General features: G+C 37.8%; 1 protein-coding gene across 6 annotated transcripts in view; it reads left to right on the top strand.

The window, feature by feature from the left end:
• ESRRG (estrogen related receptor gamma) overlaps positions 1–20,117 on the top strand; it is a 225,847-nt gene that overhangs the window by 108,820 nt on the left and 96,910 nt on the right. For 3 of the 6 annotated variants that reach the window (XM_053938563.1, XM_053938566.1, XM_053938564.1), the window contains exons 3-4: positions 6,176–6,292; positions 18,361–18,480. In XM_053938563.1, coding sequence (XP_053794538.1) covers positions 6,176–6,292; positions 18,361–18,480 — 237 coding nt within the window. Of the gene's footprint in view, positions 1–6,175; positions 6,373–18,360; positions 18,481–20,117 lie in introns of those variants that run through there. The other 3 variants (XM_053938568.1, XM_053938567.1, XM_053938569.1) reach the window with 2 other exon arrangements.

Below are 20,117 nucleotides of genomic sequence, written 5' to 3' on the forward strand. Positions count from 1 at the left end.
TAATTCAGTTTGCAGCTTTCCAGACTGAGATACTCTGTATGCGTATAAACAATGACAATCCTCTGTGCTATAGTAGTAGAATGTATCAAAATTGACCTAGATAAAATACCAGTAGGGACCATATGTAGATAGTTCACTCTTTCTGACTTGAACAGCTCTTAAGTGACTACCAGGTAGCAGGGGATCAGTTCTCTCTGTGCCTTCAAAGCACTGATTCTCTTTTAAGGTGACCTAAATGCCCTTCATTTCTCTTGAATAAGTTGAGTCCAGGGGGATTCAATACCTCTGAATACGTTGGGCCCTTACAGATTCAACACCTCCTAATATCAGTCTGATACTGAAAATTATGGTGACTTTTTATGATGCTGGAAACCAACCTACCTAAAGTTAGAGGCTGATACAAAACTGTCATGTAGTCAGACTAGTCAACATCACCTTTACATTTTTGCTTTAAATCACCATGTTGCTTTCTAAGAATTAAAAAAAAAAATTGCAAGTTCTAAATATGTTTTTGTTCTGTAACACAGTGCACTGATTTCTTCAAAGCAATTCAACATAGTGACTTCATTAAAAATGTACTTCTAAGCTGTTCATGTTCCTCTCTCAAACACCATGTTTAAAAAGTAGCTGCTCCTCCTTAGTTACTCTAACAGAAAAGGCTACATAAGCAAGAGATGAAACATAACCCTTCATACATGAAAAGATTCTTGAGGCATTTGGGAACCAAATGTTGAAATGTTCTGTAACTCTGTGTTTCTGAAGTCACCTGATTGAAAAGTTGTGAATACAGTCAATTTTAGGCTTGATCATCTCCAGATGACCTGTAGCAGAATTCATTGGTCTATAATTCATAGAGCTTTCTTACAGTATCAGGTGAATCTGAGGATTTGTCAGACAAAACTGGATTCAGTTATTTATGTTCAAATCTGACCTCATTCCATCCCGACCCTACTTCTGAAACTTTACTGATGAGGGTACTTTTACATGTGAAAATATTTACTCAAACCTTAATTCAGCTAAGTTTTGACTGCAAAGTAGGGAGCAGAATCTGGAAGAACTGAAACTTTAACCAGAGAGAAAATATTTTTACTTTCCTCTGTTCAGCTTCATTAAGAGAATAGATTTTCAAGTCTGGGACTTTTTCTCTGTCCTTCCTTTCAGTTAGCCTGTTACTCTTGATTTCTAAGAGCTCGTCATTCTCAGATTCTCAGGAACTATTGTTTTCTGTTCTGGTTGGATTATGAATAAAGGTGTAACCTAACATAGTGAAATTCATTCTCCATGCCAGCTTAGATTCTCCTGTGTCTCTCTTTCTGAGAGTTCTCTTTTATTATGTTCCAGAAGACCTATGGCTGTAATCCTGCTACTTCCCATTTTCAGAGTTGATGCATAGTAATGCACAGACAAGCAGGTGTATTCCTTCCGGTCTGTCATCCAGGAAAAGAGAGCTTGAAGGGGTATCTGGGGTAAACCTCACTGCAGAAAGACTTAAATCCAGTTAAACAGTAGTCTCTATGAAGAATGAGAACACTTAATTTTTGAAATACAAGCTTTTGGAAAAAAGGTATTAAGTTACAGAATGTGAAAGAGAAACTTTGGGAGAAAAAATTGAACCTTATTGAACTGAAATGCAGCTTCATGAACAGAAAATTATTACATTGAAGGAATATTGGTTCATTTGGTTTTTTCCTTTTTTTTTTTTTTTTTCTTCTTAGCCTACATTCCCACACAGTAAAAGCTTCAATACTGATATCTTCAGTATTCCTCTTGCTTTTTTAAGTGGCTCATGGCTATTCTTTCCAAACACATTGTCACCCTGCACTTAAGTCTTCCTCATAGCTTTTACTTGTCCGAAGATTTTCTGAGCATACTTCAATAGCTTCTAGCAATCCTTTTACCTCTTTGGTGTTACAATGTCTAATATTGCAGTATGAAAAAAGGAAATAAAGCTTCTGCTAGGACTTGATGTCCGCAGCTTCTGTTTTTGTTGGTATTAATGAAAGAGAGACCCATGTTCCAGCCTGTTCCCAGAGCCAGCTTCTCCCTCTCTGGGAGGTATCTGGGAGGTTCTGAAATTGTGATTGTTGATGACAATAACTTCTAGCAAGGCAGGAGGCCCAGTACTTTGAATGACCTCTTCTTAGCCATGGTTCTTGCTTGTCCTGTCACCTTTAGTGTCACTGGTGTCACTGTCAATTCTGTGCAAGAAATGGCCAAAATGGTTTTGAGAATCTTGGCTAAATCCACTCAGTTGCCTGACTTGTAAAGCCATCAAGTAAGTCCCTGTACCACAAAAAATTTTCTTTCTTCACTCCTCATTCAAGTAACATCCACACCTCATCTGTGAGGTAAAAAGAGATGGTACCTTGGCCCATTTATCCTGAGTTGTGTGTGAAGATGTGACTGTCTGAAGCATGTAAAATTGGAGAGCTGGGTATATGGGGTAAGTTTTAGCACCTCACCTGCTATCTCAGGATCAAATGGCATCATGTTTTCAGTTTTTCAGCTGCTCTTGGTAAGCACAGTGTTTTAGAAGTATTTTCACATTCTGCGGCCGAGCTAATAAAATTTAACAAATCAGTAGAAAAAGGAACTGGTTTTAAATAAACATTCCTTAGTACATGAAGAAAGAAAAGGGGCTTAGACTGGTATAAATCCCATTATATTATTCTAGCACATGTGGAAATATGTTTGGGGAGTGAAGATTTGACATATATTTTTATTTTCAAGCATCATACTAATTTATATTACTCAGCCCTTTAACTGCCAAACTGTAAAAGTCCATTACGCTACTGAAAGGAATACACAAATTATCCCCTGGCACTTTAGGCAGGAGGTTTACATATATGCTGTTATTCTATCAGCCAGCTAGCTGCATGATTCTATTAAGGAGTAAGTGAGAAAATTATATTGCCTGCAAACTAATTGTACAAAAGGCTCTGAAGTAAGTAATCAGAGCCCAGTTCTTTCTGAAAACTAGCCAGGAGATATTACAAAACACTCAATCACTCTTGTCAGCCCAGTTTAAAGACCCCGAGCTGCCATGTTGATTTTGTTCACTGCATAACACAACTTCCTCTCCAGCTGTTGACAGGAGTGGGCAAACTCAGCTTTTACTCTTCCTAGCTGCTCAGTTTCAGCCTCTAGCATCTTGAAGTAAGTAAGGAACTGGTAGAGATTCCTTCTGGATCTTCCTCTGAAATAAAATGCAGATCTGAGTATCTTGAATGGAAATTCATATCTAGAAGTAAATAAGAAATTATGAAAGCTCTAATGACCTGGAATGTGCAGTAAATTCAGGTTTTTAACAAAAGTAAATCCACTAATACTTGGAGTGCTAGGTAAAATGCATTTTAGTATGATGTAGGTATCCACTGCATCTACATGTGCACTGGAGACAAAATGTTAATTCCTTGAACCCTTACTGCAGTGTAACCATGTTCTAAAATGCTGGAACACTTTATGGGGACCAGCTATGGTCATTGGTAAGATGTGGATCTTTGTTTCTATTCCTGTAACTTTGCTGAGCTCGTTGGAAGAATTCTTTGCAGCATCTTCCAAGTTCATTTTACAACACCAAAAATGAATATTGAGTGTCTGCTGTAAAATACAAGTCATTAAAGAAAAGCAGTGTAAATTGAAAGGAGATTCCCCCTGTAAAGTACTAGAATCCAAGTGACTAGAATAATAGCTCCTTTTAGCATTCTTTAGGTGTCAAGAAGTTGCACTGTGCCTGCTGCAGACTGTTGCATAGTTTGCAGAAATGTGAAATGTCAGGGTATGGATTAGAGGTGTCTGCATAATGAAATGAACAATCTTGCATTTATCTTTCTGGTTCTGAATGCTACTTCTTGGTGTTGGCACCTGTACCTTTGTATCTTGGGACAGAATCTCTTCATACAGTGAGAGTGTTCTACCTGCCCTGGTAGAGAGCTTTGCTTACTGAAGTTCTCTGTTATAATCTTGATCTTGTGTTTTGATCAAGATTGTTTCTGACCTTGTGCAAAGGTATTTTTGATCTTGTGCAAAGCATTTCTGATTCCCTGTTTCTCTTAGCTTTTTTTTTTTTTTTTAAGATAGGGATGGTAATACATTTGTTACTGTAGTATAATGAAGTTCATTAGATACAATTTGTGAAAGCTTTGAAGGTCTTCCTGTGTAATGGTTGTGCCTTGTTAGGAGGAGAGGATAATGTGAATCCTTTTTTAAGCTTATCCTTACCATCATTTCCCACCTATCCTTCCAAAAATGTTATTTCCTGACTTCTCTAATGAGTATTAGAAAGACCTTTTGTAGGAACTGTTGTGCTGAATTCCCTACGTACCATATCCTTCAGTTTCTTAAATAGCTTTCTCCACAGCAGCTAAGAAAGGGGAAAAGGGCTAAACTGCTTTGACCGTTGTCATTAGCATTCAGGCATACCAAGATCTGTTTTACTCACCAGCATTGCTAACTCACTCATGCAGCAATGACCAGGGGGAAGAAAGCCAGCAAAGGCCTGAAAAGGTTGTGCCAAATGTGCTGGTTGTGTTGGCAGAATGCACATTTTGCCATGCAGACCTCCTTTATCATAAATACTTAACCAATTTTCAATAGATGTAAGTGGTTTAAGTATTACTTCCTGTTGAATTAGCAGTTGCTGAGCATTTGAGTCTTTGTGCAATCCTGCAATCCACTAATGTGATATTTAATGAGGAGACATCAGTCTGGAGAAAGGTAGTCAATATAAATCAGTGTTTACAAAGTGTGATTAACTCTGAAATATTTCATCAATGCTGTGGTCCCAGGCAGACTCTATGCTAATTATTAGAACCTGTGCATGTTTCAGGGGACTTCGATGGACCCCGAGTGCAGCAAACATGGAGCAGCAAAATTGCGATTATGCTCGGACTGTCTCTGATGACAATTTATGCATTTGGTGTGATGACCTCTTGCTTCCCAAGAGGGCAATAAACAAAATGCATTTTCATTAAGATACTAATGCACTTTATCACAGGGGGAAGGGGTTAGAAAAGAAAGAAATACCTTTAAAACAAGATGTGACAGACTGATTGGGAAGATACTTCGTTTAAAAGTCAGTTTCCCAGTGTAACTTCTGGCTGTTGCAAAGACTGTCATAGTGGATATAGTGTTGGGCTATAGGATACATGGCTGGGCAGATGAATAAGCTGAGCTAAGCTGTTTTATGAAAAGTGCAGTGATGCTAGGGCAAAAGAGAACAGATGTTCTTGCATTTGGACTTGGATACCCAAAGATGTGATTTTAAAAAAGTAAACTACTCGTGTATTTTACTCATTCATTTGCAAGCTTCTTTTTTTTTTTTTTTTTTTTTTTTTAGGAGAAATAGTATGAATTAAGCAGTAGCAACAAAGAAAAAAGAGACTGCTTTGCTCAGGAGGGCTCACATTTAAGGATCAAGCTTGTTGTAGGCCTTAAGAGGGGAAGTGGGAGAAGCAGGGGCGTAAAGGCAAGCATCTCTTCCAGTTTTTGTTATTCTGACAGCTTGGCAAGAATGATCCTATTCTTGATGCTTCTCAGTACAAGAACTTGGTTGAAAGTATAGAGAGAAGAGGAGATGTCCTGGAGCAGAGGCCTGGCCTGGCAGCTGTAGAACGTGCTAGATGTGGTGATAACAGTCCTGGTGAGCCCTGCCTGATGCTCTATGCCAGCTGTAGTGAAAGAAGAAAGGTGAAAGTCCATAGTACCTGTTATAGTTGATTATGCAGTAAAGCAGTCCTCCTTTTGAATTCTAGGCCAAGAGAGACTAATGAAATTGTCTAAAAAGGAAAACAAAGAGTACTCAGAGAAGGAACCTGAGCCTGTGCCTTGGTACAGAAAATAAATGACAAAATGTCTTCTATCAGCAGGAATAACATACATGAAGGATTTTGCTAGGAACAGTATTTGGAGTGAGACACAGACTCATATTAATTGTGGTTTTGTACATATTTCTTTTATATAGATGTCAAGATTAAAAAAAAAGGGGTGAAAAAACTTCATCTTTTAACTCAGCTAATTATTTTTCCTTGAGAGGCATTTCCTTTCTGTAGCACTGCTTACTCTTGGTGCATTCCAAAATGAAATACAATGGCAATTGTATGAGTACTTTTGTATATGTGTCGTGTTGGTTAGTCAGTGACTCTGAGCACCTCTTCCCCTGTCTGTTCCATCGCAGGTAACATAGAGTACAGCTGCCCAGCAACAAATGAATGTGAAATCACAAAGCGCAGACGCAAGTCCTGCCAAGCCTGCCGCTTCATGAAATGTCTAAAAGTTGGCATGCTGAAAGAAGGTAAGACTGACCACCTCAATCTGTATCTCTCTGCAAACGCTTGCTACAACTGTAGGGCAATCAGGAAAGAAGAGAGACTGGTGAGTGTTCTAATCAGTTATTGCAAAGGCTATTTTCACATATACTTGCTCTTTCTGACATCTGCTTCTAAGCTATAGAATCATGCTTTATCCACATAGAGTTCATCATCTTGTGTAGTACAGTAAAATGCACCTCAGCATTTAATCTCCTTCAGTAAGTAACTGATAGAATAACCATCAGAATTCTCAAAGATTTATTTCCTCCATTCCTTATCCACTGTTACTCTGTCCTAGTTCTGGCAGAAAACCAAAACACATACTGTGCCTTCCTTTTATTCAGTCTTCATTCCATCAGGACAAATGGAAGGGTTACTTCTAAATTAAACAAGTATAAGTGTTTTGTGTGTATACTGAAGTTACTGTAACTACACTGGAGCAGATTATGGGATGCAGAAGAGGAGAATCCACCCTCCCCCCCTTTTTTTTCCTAAAAGTGTCCGAGAACCTCTGCCCCTCACTGTAAGTATGTATTGAATGTTTTAATTCATCAGTTATATTTTGAAGATACTGAATGCAAGAAAATATACTCAAGAAATGGTGCTGTCTTACCGGTGACCTGCTTCATCTGTGTTACACAAAGAGGTGATTGCTCAAATCTTGGTTGCCTGCTATGCACTTACATTGCTGTTAATGTATATGCAAGAACATACTTGTAAGTGCATGTATTACATGCATTATTATTTTAGGGCACTGTCACCACCAAGAAAGATGCCATGGACTTCTGAACTAGATAAACATTTGAAATAAAATCAGCATAGTGTTCTCTTAAGTATTATATCCAGTGGAGAGTACTTTCTGTTAAGCAACCACTTCAAAACAATCCTATGCAATTTTGCTTTGTCAGTGCTTGAAAACTCGGTTTTAGTAACTGTCTGATTTTTGCAATTGGGTTGGTGGTAATGCAAAACAGGGTAAGTATGCAGTTATCGGGCTAGGAATCCAAGAAACAGCATAGACCAGTGGTGAGATGATGGGCAAATCAGGCCTATCACGTACCTACAGACATATTCTTATTGGATTATGCTTACTAAGAATAAACCTTGTTCTGTGCTACTGCTTTGGCAGATGCTATGATCCTGTGAGCCAAATCCTGCTGTCCTTAGTCTTACTTGAGCAAAACTCCTGTCAGATTCGATGGAGATTTTGCCTCAGTAAGAACGGCAGGATTTGACCCTCTCTTCAGTGGTTATAGGAGAGTTCTTACTTGCCGAAATGCTCATATAACTGACCACTAGGAGCAGTTACTTGAAAGTGAAATTACGATGCTTAGATAAAATGTAAAAAGAAAGGGATGACTGGGTATGGCACGTTTTGAAAGGGACTGTGCTTCTTAGCATATTTTTTAATCAAGTTAAAACCCTATATCACTAGTTACCTAATATACAGATATATGGAGCAACTTCTTTGAAAATGAAACAATGCTACCAAGAGCACATACAGGTGAATTGATTTAATCCTTTTCCTCTAAATTTTGAGAGCACTATTGTGCATCCATTAACATATATATTTAAAAAATTCTAGGCTGTGTGCAGCTTCTGGGACTGAAAGAGGAAGTTGTCTCCTCTACAAATAAGTAATTATCTCAGCAAATTTGTGTGCAGATTTACTGTTTCTGCATACAATTTTGTTAACTGAGATAACTGAGTTAGATAATACAGGTGTACATTGTGAGTAATATTTTTTGTTTGAATGTTCATTGTCCGTGGATTCAAATCATTCCAACAAGTTTTTTTAATAAGGATTGTATGAATTTCCTACTGTAAAAGTATGTACCTTTTTCTAAATGGCAAAATAACTAATTACTTTGAAAAGATAGTGTTGTTTACCTATTATAACAACCTATAAGGACATTTTATTTTTTTGCCCCTTTAGTGACCACTTTTCAAATCATACTGATTGACAGCACATTTGTAAGACTGTACTCGTAATGATTTTTTTTCTTGTTGAAAGGTAGTTTTAGAGATGGGTGTTTTTTTAACCTATGGGAAAGTCTGGAGATGACTTTTTGACTTGGACCACATCCTTTATGTACTGAATTAAGGAAGATAATATACTGACTTCTTTTGTGTGTAAAGTGGTAAAAATTTATTGATTAGCATGGACTTAAAATAAGCTGATATCATTCTTGCTGTATCTCAAGTGTTTCTTTATGTACAGACAAGGATTTCAGTCCCATGCAGCATGTCAGAGATCATGCTGCAGTAAATCTATTCAAATGTAAACCTGTTCAATTCAATTACCAGTTTATAATAAAATTTGCTGCTGCAGCCTCCACGTTTGTCACAGCAGTCTCTACATGCTGATGGCACAGCATGCCTGGAAATTGACAGCCTAAATCTATTTACAAAAAAAATTTACTTGCAGACCTGAAATAAAATCAAGTTTAAGCAGCTTTGAGAGGAGCGTCACATTCCTTACAAGAGCAGCACATCTGCCAGGGTGCATCTTCTCCAGAAATCTTACCTTGTTTGTGGGGACTTCTCTTGTAGAAATTTATCCTTAAAAAACAGTTTTTAAGTGTAGTCCAAAGTGAAACAATTATCAGATATTGTGTTTCCCTTCATATTGGAAAGGACTTTACTACATTGTCATTTTGTGAATTGTCATATGAATTTCATGGTAGTAATCACAGTGTCTGGAAAAAGATTCTGAGTTTTAGCTTGGCTTGTAGGGCAAGGTCTGAAAACCACTTACAACAAATATATAGAGTGGCTTCCTTTCAGCATCTGCATGGAGAGTCATTTATGTGACAAGATAATGGTGTTTTTCATCAAGCATCCAGTGTTTCTGTGGGAGACCCAGTGTTAGGGTAGTGGGGCTGGGCTGTGTTTTGGGGTCAAATTCTGAGAGGGAATTGGATTTCTGGTCACATGAAATACAAGGTGGAGTAGGCATTTTCTGTACATATTCTCATGGATGTTGGTGGGGCTTAACCAGCAGCACCTAGATCAAGATTCCTAATAATTTGTACGACGTGGGCCAGGAGCCAGAGAAGGAATGCTACAGCAATGCCGTGCTGGGCTGGAGTGGGATTGAGGCCCCTGTTGCATCTCCTGTTGAATATCATAAAAATGTTTGTACAGGCTGATATGGAGGAGCTCATCATTTTGTTTTAGCCCATGGACTGTTACCTGAAAACATGTCTGGGTCTATGGATGTCTTTTGAGGATGTTTTACTTCATACTGTAGCATTCAGCAGAGGCTGATGAGCTTTTAGGCACAGGACAAATATGAAGGTGTTGTGTTTTCATTTACTTTTCTAGGTAAGGGTTATTAGCAGCAAAGCAGAATACATTGCACTCAAAGAAGAAAATTTACATTTTCCTATATTTAATTTTATGTAAGTGTTACAAAAAATCAGGTTTTCAAGTATCACAATTGATTGATTCTTCTACTGAAATGCAGTTTCTTTGACTGCACATATATTTTGGTGGATTGTCTCAGATTCATGAGAACAGATGAAACATTAAAGATTCTTGTCTAGTCTAGGGGAGAAACTTTTCAAATGCATCCCTTGACATTTCTTGAAAAAATATTGCAATTGCTAAAAGAGTGCAGGGAGACATGTACAACAATTTGCCCTTTTTAAAAGTGAACATTTTTAAGACATTCAGTAGTTTGCAGTTCTGTTGGATTATAATATGTCTTTTAAGTTTGGCCTTTCAAACTCTTTGGAAGCCAGTGATTAGTTTCCTTCAGGTGGTAGAATTAAATCTGTGTTCATGTGCAAGATTTGGTATTTTGGCTATTTCCCTTTTTATACAGCTAGTTGGATTGAGAAGAAGGGGTTGATTTTTTTTTTTCCTTTCTAAGAAGAAAAATTGGATGTAAAACTACATAAAATGGTATGGGGAATCTTAAGTAGATATTTGACTTTTTTTTTTTCCTCTTGCTAGGTGATCTGAGTAGAATTCTACCTCTAATCTTTAATTAGCGCTATATGCCTATTAATAATATTTGAGGGACTATTTACTAGCATGTGTTTGTGGTAGAAGATATTATTCCAAGTTTATTATAGGACAGGTCTTGCTCCGAAGAGCTTCCCATGTATAATAATTCCAATGGAGTAATTATTCCAAAATAAAATTACTTTTTGTTTCAGATGCAGCATTTGTATAACTGTTTTTAGCAGAGGTTATTCCATATGTTTTAATTTTCTCCATAGAGGCCTCAGTTCTACATACTCCTGTATTGTAGGGAGGTTAAAAACTATAGTTAAGAGAAGAATCTGTAGAGTTGCGCTAATGCAGCTTTTAGACCATCTGGAATACTGTCTCCTGTTTTAGCTCTCACAGTTCTGTGCAGTACTAGTTTGTATTTCTTACAGGACTGTTGATACCAAAACATCTCCCATGTATCTCGCACTCCTGGTATTTATGTGTTTTCAGAATTTGTTATGGACTGTGTGCAGTGGCTGATCTGCATTGCTTATTATTTCAGAAAGTCTAGTTCCTAAATGTGTGATACATGGGAAAAAAAATGGAAGTCTATATAAAAAGTAAAGTATACTAAAATAAAATGGCATGGGTCGCTTCATGTAAGTATGTTTGTATTTTCCTTAGGAATGGATGGCCTTTACAAATTATCATCAGTCACTTGGTACCCAGTTAGAATAGACAGAGTAACAAAATTCCAGCTTAATTAGTCCGGCTATTACAAATGAGAAGGCAGATCCTCACCAAGTATTAATGGAAGCTCTTAGAGTTGTGTTAGATTGCTGCTCATTTGGCAGGTTTAGCAATCTGTGCTATGGGGAAATCAGCAATATACCTTTTTGTGTCTGTGAATCTTCACAGTTGCTTGTACATGAACCATCACTCAGGCTCTAAAAATGAACAGAAACTCTCTGAGCTTTTCATGTGGCGGTGCTGACTTGAGGTGTGACCCTTCCCATCACAGCAGAGCAGTTTTGCATGTTGTACTTGCACTTCTCGATGAATAGCCCTCAACACTTCTCATTCATTAGTTTGCTTGGGTTTTTTGAGAATTCATACAGGCCCTCCTAGAGACCTCAGCATCCCTAGGGAAATGGTAAGGCAGTAGTTAGAATCTGCTTTGTAAAGAAATCCTGGACTTGTGTTTTTCTTTAGGTGTGATCTGAGGAAAAGCAATTACTGGCAGATTTAAAAATGCTTGAACATTTTAGATGCTCTTGTAATGAACCAGAAGATTATTACACATGAGTTACACTTTTTCTGAAGATGCTGAAATTGGGGGTCTCTAAAATATTTTTGCTTCACACTTGGAGAGATTTAATTATAAATATAAAAATACATTATACATACCAATATAAGAATACATTTTTAGAAAGAGGTATGTGTATTTTAAAGCACAAATTAGTGAGTTTATTATGGAAAGATTACTGTGTGAACATCTTTGGCTTGTGTTAAGCAGCAGATCGGATTAAATTATCATATTGATCCTTTCTGGCTTTGACAGTCTATGAAAATGAATCCAATACTGCAAGGAGAACAGGCAGCTTGAGTTTGTCTTACATAAAGAGATGCGTGATATGCAGAGGAGCAGATTAATGGATTCTCTCTCAAAATAATAAATAAAACTAAGCAATCTTCTTTATGACTAAAATTGTGTTATCACCTATGATTTGAGGGTAGTGAAAAAGCATGCTTAATAGGATTCCTTCTAACAACATCTCTTTTGAAAAGACCTGTGCATCAGACATTGCCAAGGTAAATTTCTCTTACAAGTCTAATACCATTAGTCTGCCAAAACGAAAGCAGAAATTATTATGGACGAAGTTTTAGTTTCTGCTGCCTTTAGAAATCAGAACAAAGGAAAGGAGAAAGCATTAATGGTATTCAAAGAAAATATTTCTGTACGGGATGACAGTTAATAGAGTGGCAGTGACCTCAGTTATATTTCTTATGCTCTCTACCGTAATATTACACTTAAAGAGCTTCTCCATTAATGCAGGATATTAAACAAACCTCCTGTGTTATAACATCAAGAGATAACATAGTGTGTCTTCTGTTGATGTCTCAGCTCTCTTCTGTGTTTCAGTGTATTATGAAGGAGTTTGGTTTCTAGTGCAGATATTTTTTTGAACTGTTTCTTTTCCTCTCCTATTCATTCCTTTCCCACTTTCTTCACCTCCTTCCATATTCACCCTTTCCCCCCTTTTATTTTTCCCTTTCCTTCACTTTTATTTATTCCTTTCCCTGTTTTCTTTCCCCCTTTCCCTTTGCACTCCCTTTCTTTCATTCAGCGTGTACTTGGATTAATATATACTGGGACCTGTTAAATCTCCTTGGAAACAATAGAAGCTAATCTCTAAGTGCTGTTGGTGTTCATAAGTAGGCTTCTTTGCTCCTAACCAAAATGTGACCTGATAGCCCAGTTCACACATTAGAACTGACAGCCCAATTTGTCTGCCTAAAATGCAGCTCATGACTATCCACTCTCTGTAACTGATGAAGGACAAACTATTCAACTTCAGGTTAGTGTTTATAGTCAGCTCAAGCAACTAGCATTTTTATTCATCCACTAGAAAGATACCCCAGAAAAAGCAAATACGTGGATATTTTCCCCAAGTCACACAAAAGCACCTACAGCTCCTACCAAGTGTTGACCTCCTGAGAAGTTTTCATGGTGCTTGTGTTCCAGTGTTGTGCCACTCTGGTTTGTGTTCTGTCTCTGAATATTTTGGGGAATAAAACAGATATCCCAGCAGTTCACTGGACTTGGTCTTCAAATAAAATTTCTTTCTTTCTAGGTAAAATTTTGTTTTACTGTTGCCCATTTATACAAATGCTCCCCTTGCATAAAAGAGAAGTTATGAAGTGTATGTGGAGAAAGCAGTATTGTTTGTAAGTCTGAGTTTGAGAACTATTTACATTTCTTGGCTTTACACAGATCTGTAAATGGGGACTTTCTTGTGTTAGCATTTGCAAATCTGAGGTCAGAGCTGTTTGCTGGCTCACTCAGCAGCAGCTTCCTTGAGATTAGCTGTTAGGTTAGGTTTGCTCACACAATCACTGCAGCTGAGAATCCCAGTGACAGCAGTTGTTTGCAGGGTCAGACAAGTAAAAATACTTTCAACCTAAAGTTACTTTGTACTTTTGTTAATGAGTTTGGAGGATTCTGAATAGGATTAAATTTTTCTGCAATTTTCTTAGTGCACATACCTTACATATTACTTGCTCGGAATCGGAAAGAGTAGGTTCTGCAGTTTCATGAGTCTACTTAAATTACTACTAAAAATTAATCACTTTGTAAATATTTTCTCAGCATAATCTGAGGTGGTTAACTGCAGGTGCTCATTTGTTGTATTTCTTCTTTTGATCCATAAAAAGGAAGCAGTATTTTCCTAATTTTCTAGAAAATATTCCATTGTTTGCAAAATATGTTTGTTAGATTTAGTCCCTATTATGAACATTTGCTTATGACTGGAAGTATAGTGACAGCAATGTAAGTGATAAGGATAGGTAGAGACAAGTCTAAAGGATGCAGGACTTTTCCCATGATCTCACAGACAAGTAGTTGCCTTTCTTTCTTGGTCTCTGCCACCCATAAGCACACACATCAAATGTGGCACTGCCCTTATTGCAGAGTTTTTGAATTATTGCACATGGGTCCTGCCCTATTTTAAATAAGTCTCATTTTGTAAAGAGTAGCATTAATGTAATTTGTATCCTTCATTTTTTTCTGTTTCTGCTGTGCAGATACTTGCACATCCCCTGCTTGGGTGGAATAGGTGTAGAATCTCTGGTAGAGGTGCATTTAAGGGTAGTGCATATCCTTATCCCTAAAGTGCCACTCTGGAGCCAACCTTTCTGTATTTTATTCCGCCCTTGCCTGGGCAGCACTCACAGCTCCTCACTAAGACTCTTGCTGTGTAAAATCTTTGTCGAAACAACAGAATGTATGGTAGGATTATTTGGGGTGAAGGCTGAAATGATGCAGATGCTGTTAACTAGAATCCATGTGGCAGATGCACAGGCAGATTTCTGCTGCTTGAGATGGACTGGCACTGAAAAGCTGAGTGGCTGAGGAACTCTCTTGGTCTCTTCACTCAGTCAAAGCAATGAATGTGTTGAGAAGCAAGGAAATTTCCACCTGCAGTTGTTACATCTGATCTCATATAGTGCTATCCCTCAAATATTTCACATTTCTAAATCTCTTCTGTCTTACAAAAAAAAGATTAGAATCAACGTGAATTTTTAGACATTAATATAACTAAGCCACAGTCTTCTCTCTGACCAGTCATTGCCCTTTTATAAGCTGAGGAGTTATTGCAAGTGGTGAGCCTTTGCCAGTTCTACTCACTGAGTCACTGGAATATGAAGTTGGAATATTATTTCATTTAGTGTTTGTAATATGGCTTTTGTGGTTTGAAAGTCAGCAGCCTGAATTCTGAAATAAATGTGATCATCTGCAATGAACTGTCCCTTTGTCAGATTTTGCCATGCTTACTAGCTGTTCTAATAATAGATCTCATCTAACCAGCTTTTTCTTTTTTTTCCTTTTCTTTCTTTTTTGTTTTCTTTTCTTTGGGTATTTATATGTCAGAAAAGGGAAATTATGAGGGGAGTCTGTTGTGCTCACAGTAGTTGCTTAATATAGCTATTAATCTTTATAAGTGAAAAAACATAGCTTTATTTTAAGCCTCAATAGGCTTTTATTAGATAAATTATTCTGGAGAAAATCAAACATAGCTATGTTAAATATATACACTTACTGAATAATATCAATATTTTCCTTTTTGCTCTTCATTGTTCCAGCAAAGTTAATACGTGTATCTATTTTTCTCTTAAGCATCTGGTTTATGTCTCAGGATCATCAGGTATAAGATGAGAAGTCAATTTGATTTACAGTTTTAGTGTAGCAGATCCAAAATCATCGTTCCATACAACTTGCTTGCATGGGGTCTTACTGCAGTCCATGTTAAAACAGTTAATTATTAAAATACTTAATTTAGAAAAATTGAAATACTTTCTAAAAGAAAGTCTGCGTGATACTGTCCCTTAATCAGCTTGACTCCAGTCTGTGCCCTTAGTGGCAGAATTGTTGGTGTGCTGTTTATCAGCAAAACTGCTTGACCAGCAAGAGAGACTGGTAACTTGCTGCATGCTGAGCACATATAGATCCTAGGAAAAAGCAAGTAGTACAAGATCATCATCCTCATCTTTTGTCTCCTTTTCTTTCCCTCTTCAGCCAAGCATTAGTTCATACAGTGCTGTTCTTGTCATTTTTAGTCAGCAGTGTAAAAATTACTTCACCAGTGCCTTGTCTCTTTCTAATACTCCTTTCAGGTCTGTGGGTGGGTGACTGAAGAGAAGCCACATCTTCTGTTCTGATCTGAATCAATCAACAGATCAGTCTTATTTGTTCAACACTTGTACAGCCACATGTTGCTTTTCGTGACAGTCTGCCAGATAGTGTTTACAGTGGTCTCCAGCATCTGAAGTTCATATGCTCTGTCTCATTTTCATATTTTCTGTAGTTCAATCCAAGCTTTAGAAACGGGCACCTCAGATTTCATTGCATGGTCGATCTCAGTGGATATATCTTGTTCTAAGTCACCAGAACTGCATTTCTGGATAGGAAGTGGTATCAGTTATGGTGAGATTACTTAAGAGATGGCATAAATACACTTTGGATCCAGACTGAGGGTACCTGCACGTTACTATTGAAGTGTTAAGAGGAGTCTTCCTCTGTATTGATTTTTCAGGTCACAAGTCACTTGCTGGTTTCCCTGTCAAACTTTTAATGAAAGCTCTTAAGTTTCCAGTTTGAAGACAGAATAGACTACTAAATGTCAAAATAAAGGGAAATGAATGTTTCCCTTAAAAAGTAGCAGTCTGTTTTGTAATATCAGTTTAAATGCATTCTTGGTCAAAGATGTATTAGAAAGTTTCTGTTGAGTTATAACTCAGGTGAAGAATTAGGCTGAGATAATAAGGGATAAAAAGGGCTCTTCCTTCTCAACAGCCCTCAAGAACATCACCCAAAGTACAAGTCTCTGACTGTATTTCAGACAAAAAGAAGCTGGAACACCTCTTGAGTCTGGTGTTTACAGCCACAGTCTTTGCTGGTCTTCCATCTGATGGAGTGTGCATCCACATGGCCATTGCTTGATCCTGCATGAAATACTGAGGGATGCAGTAATTGGAGAACAAAGCCACAGAGTAGCTAAGATGACATAAAATCCTTCTCTTTCCCCTTTTTATCTTCTGTCATTTTCATGACTTTCTATTCATTTTCCTCTTCCAAACCACGATTGTATCAGAAGAATGCTGATGAGAAAATAGTTGCTGTGAGCACATATCCTCCAGGCAGGTTTTTTTTCTGGCCAGGTGGGAGAGAGAATAATGAATTTCTTGAGGTTTTTGGTAGCTGACTCACTGTTTAGTGAGGACTAGTCAGGCTGAATGACTATATATCCTTCTGGGCATCCTGGTATTGCTAGAGATATCCATCCTGGCAGGATGCTTCAGCTCATCTCCAATTAAAATACTTGTTATGGAAGTATTCTTAAACACAGGTGATTAATGAAGTTAGGAAAAACATTTTAATGCAGAGTGTTAAGGCTTCCAACATCAGTGTTCCTCTCTAGGGGGAGGTGTGTGCAATGAGAAAGCATTTGGAATGTTAACAATCCATCCCATTTTGTTTCCATTTGTTTTCTCTAATTTCCTTTTTTAATGCTGGTTAGCTGAAATAAGTCCTTTTTCCCTCTTCACTGTTCCCTCCCCCTTTATGGAATAGCCCATGACACGTGCCTGTAAAGTGGCTTCTTGGGAATTTGCAAGTCTTTGAATGTGTTATCTGATTAAAGGGATGTATGTGTCTTTAATTCTCGTCTGCAGTTTCACCTCTGACCCCATCTGTTGAAGTGGAAAGGAGCTGAGAGTCAGCAAAGTCCCAGATTCAACCCAGATAACCTGCAGTGTGCACATTTGAATGCTTTAACTCCTTGGTTGCCCCTGAAAAATTACATACTTAATTAAGTGATAGGTTTCACTGGAAAATGTGGAGGGTCTGATATGAGACAGGTGAATTGTTTATTTTGTTGATATGCTTATGGTAGGATAATTTAGTCCTGGCTTCGCCTTTTCTATTAAAGAAGAAAAAAACTGAGGTGTGGCATAAACGTGTATAAGGTCTTGTTTACACGTGTGTATTTTCATTTATGTATTATTTTAATAGACCAGGTTTTTGCTTACAGGAGTGAAAAGTCAAACCCCCATTTCTACTTCCTTTTTGAAAAGGAAGCTGAATTACATGGTTGGAAATTATGTTGCAGTTTTGGGTGGGATTTTTAAATACCCCTGAATAAGGCAGTAGAAGTAATGTCATTGAAAGATAGAAGCAGATGACATGAGGGTCATTTACACTATATTTTGCTAATATTGTGCTTTTTTGCAGAACAGTGTAATTGTGGCGGTTTCTGTGCTTTACAGATAGATATAATAAGTGATGAGAGTATCCCACTGTGTTTGGACCTGTGGGTGTTTTGATTTTTCCTCTGGTCATTTTCTTTTCTAGCTTTCAGACACTCTTAAAACTGAAAGGATTTTCAGTATCCCAGATCCATCCCTGTTCTCTGAAAGCTAGAGCCAAATTCTTCCCCCACTTACATCTGTTCAACTTCGGTGGTTTCACTTATGCTATGTGGCTGTAACAATGCAGAATTTGTCCTAATCTGCCCTTTCTTTTTCAATGGAGAATATGCACATGCGAAGTGTACGTGAACACAGCAAGCTGAAATGCAAATAGAAAAAATGTATGTATTTTGTGCGTGTGTGTGTACACACACATAGATAAACAGCACACAGATAGGTTTGATAGTATATCTACTGTACATAATATTGTAAATGGTATCTTGCTGTGCTGGAATCCAGGCAATATGAGTTCAGTACTAAAGTGTTCAAGTTGCACCTGAGCTAGCTGGAGCCTGCCAGCCTCTGCAAGCCCACTGAGAGCATCTGTCTCGCCACCACCTTGCTCACGCTGTGTCCTCTGCAGGCTCTCCGATTCTTCCGACTATGAGCATAAATCATCCACCTGTCAGGAGCTCGAGCTGCCTGGATTATGCAATGCCTGCCTTCATTTGGAGATGGTGTGAGCAGAAGATTGCGGCAAATGGTTTGCATTCATTTTAATGCCGCTCCCGCATCTCTTCAGCTTTAATGAGGGTTCAGGGTGGTGACAACTCCCTGAGACAATGAAAGTCCTAGAGACCCAAGCTTTCTTTGTACATTTGTATGGCCTAGTTTAGATTTCTTTTTTTTTGGCTTTCTTCCTCCTCCCTTCCCCCACCCCTCCCCACAAGAAATGAATGGCTTGAAAATTGAGGCAGAGAACTGGTACTGCACAAAGCCAGATGTCCATAGCTCTGCTTTTTGGCCTTGTAATACTTCCCTCCAGCTGAGCAATGAAGAATTTAAAAATCACTCATGTTTAATGTTGATTGTCCATTTGTGCTGTCTAAAGCTGCATAGTGCCTAGTTGGCTTCAGTTAAAAAAATCTGTAATAATCCTACCTTTGCATTTGATTCAGGTACAGGTATATTGAATTACATCATGAGGGGTGACATACCATATTGTATATTCCAAATTTTAAGCACAGATCCTCTATATTAAGGTCTCCTTGTATTAACAAAAAAAAAAAAAAAAAAAGACTTTCAGTAAAATGGTCTTATTTCTGCTTGGTAGACCTGAATTAATCAAATTCCTTATTCACTCATAATTTTCATCATGAATTATAGGCAGAATAAATATTAGTATTTATTCGTCTGTGTAAGCAGAAGGAAAAAAAAGAAGGTTGGGAGACAAAAGCAGAGAAGTCCTTTCAAAGACAAATGTTGAAGATGGCAAAGGGGTAAAGATAATTTGTGCCTTCACACCTGTAGTGTCTGTGTGCTCCTAACCTCATACAAATCCCATCAGATTCTTGCAGGTGCAGTCTTTAGGCTGTAGCCCTCTGTGATTGTCAACCTTATGTTCTTAGTGGCCTGAAAAACACGTTGTGGTAGTAATAGTAAAATACTTAATGTTGATACTATTCAGTAGTTAGTAGGGGAAGTCCATGTTTTAGCATTCTAATGCTACAAGTTTGCTGTTTTTCACCCATATTTAAGGAAACAAGCTTATTCAGTAGTTTTGAAACACCTTGGGCTTGTGCAGCATTATTTCTCTGCAGCAAATGTGTCATGAGCTTGTCAACATTTTTTCAGGGAATATTTTTTTATATGTTTTAGAGAACACCTGTGATGTGTAGAGTAATAGCCCCATTTTACAATATTAAACCTCAGAGAAAGAGAACAAGAGTTGCTTAGTAAAAGTCACGTGTGGCGTTAGAAGCACAGTTAGAAGTGGAACTTCTGCTCTGAGGTTAATGTGTCTTTCAGCCTGGGACTTCAAAGTCCAGCCGTGTCCACCCCTTTCTCACTGAGTGATTGAAAGAGAGAAAGGTTTATTGCTTGTTCATTTGGAGTTTTACATTTCTGTTTTTAACACTTCCCTAACAGTTCCCTTGTGAACTCCTCAATCAGCTACTGGTGAAAAGAATCCTAAAAGGTGAAGTGAAATTAAGGGCAGCTTTTGTCAACAGGGAAAATAAAGCGCTGTATGTCAATGTACCTCTATATTTCCCATTGATATTACCAGAAGATGCTTAGACACATGGAGAGGAATCTGTGTTGCCAAAATATTCAAATTTTTCTCTCGGTGAAAATTTCCCCAGCTGACAGGTAGCACAAGTGGCAGCTGAACATGGAATA

The sequence above is a fragment of the Vidua chalybeata genome, chromosome 3 (assembly GCF_026979565.1).
Source record: "Vidua chalybeata isolate OUT-0048 chromosome 3, bVidCha1 merged haplotype, whole genome shotgun sequence".
NCBI lineage: Eukaryota > Metazoa > Chordata > Aves > Passeriformes > Viduidae > Vidua > Vidua chalybeata.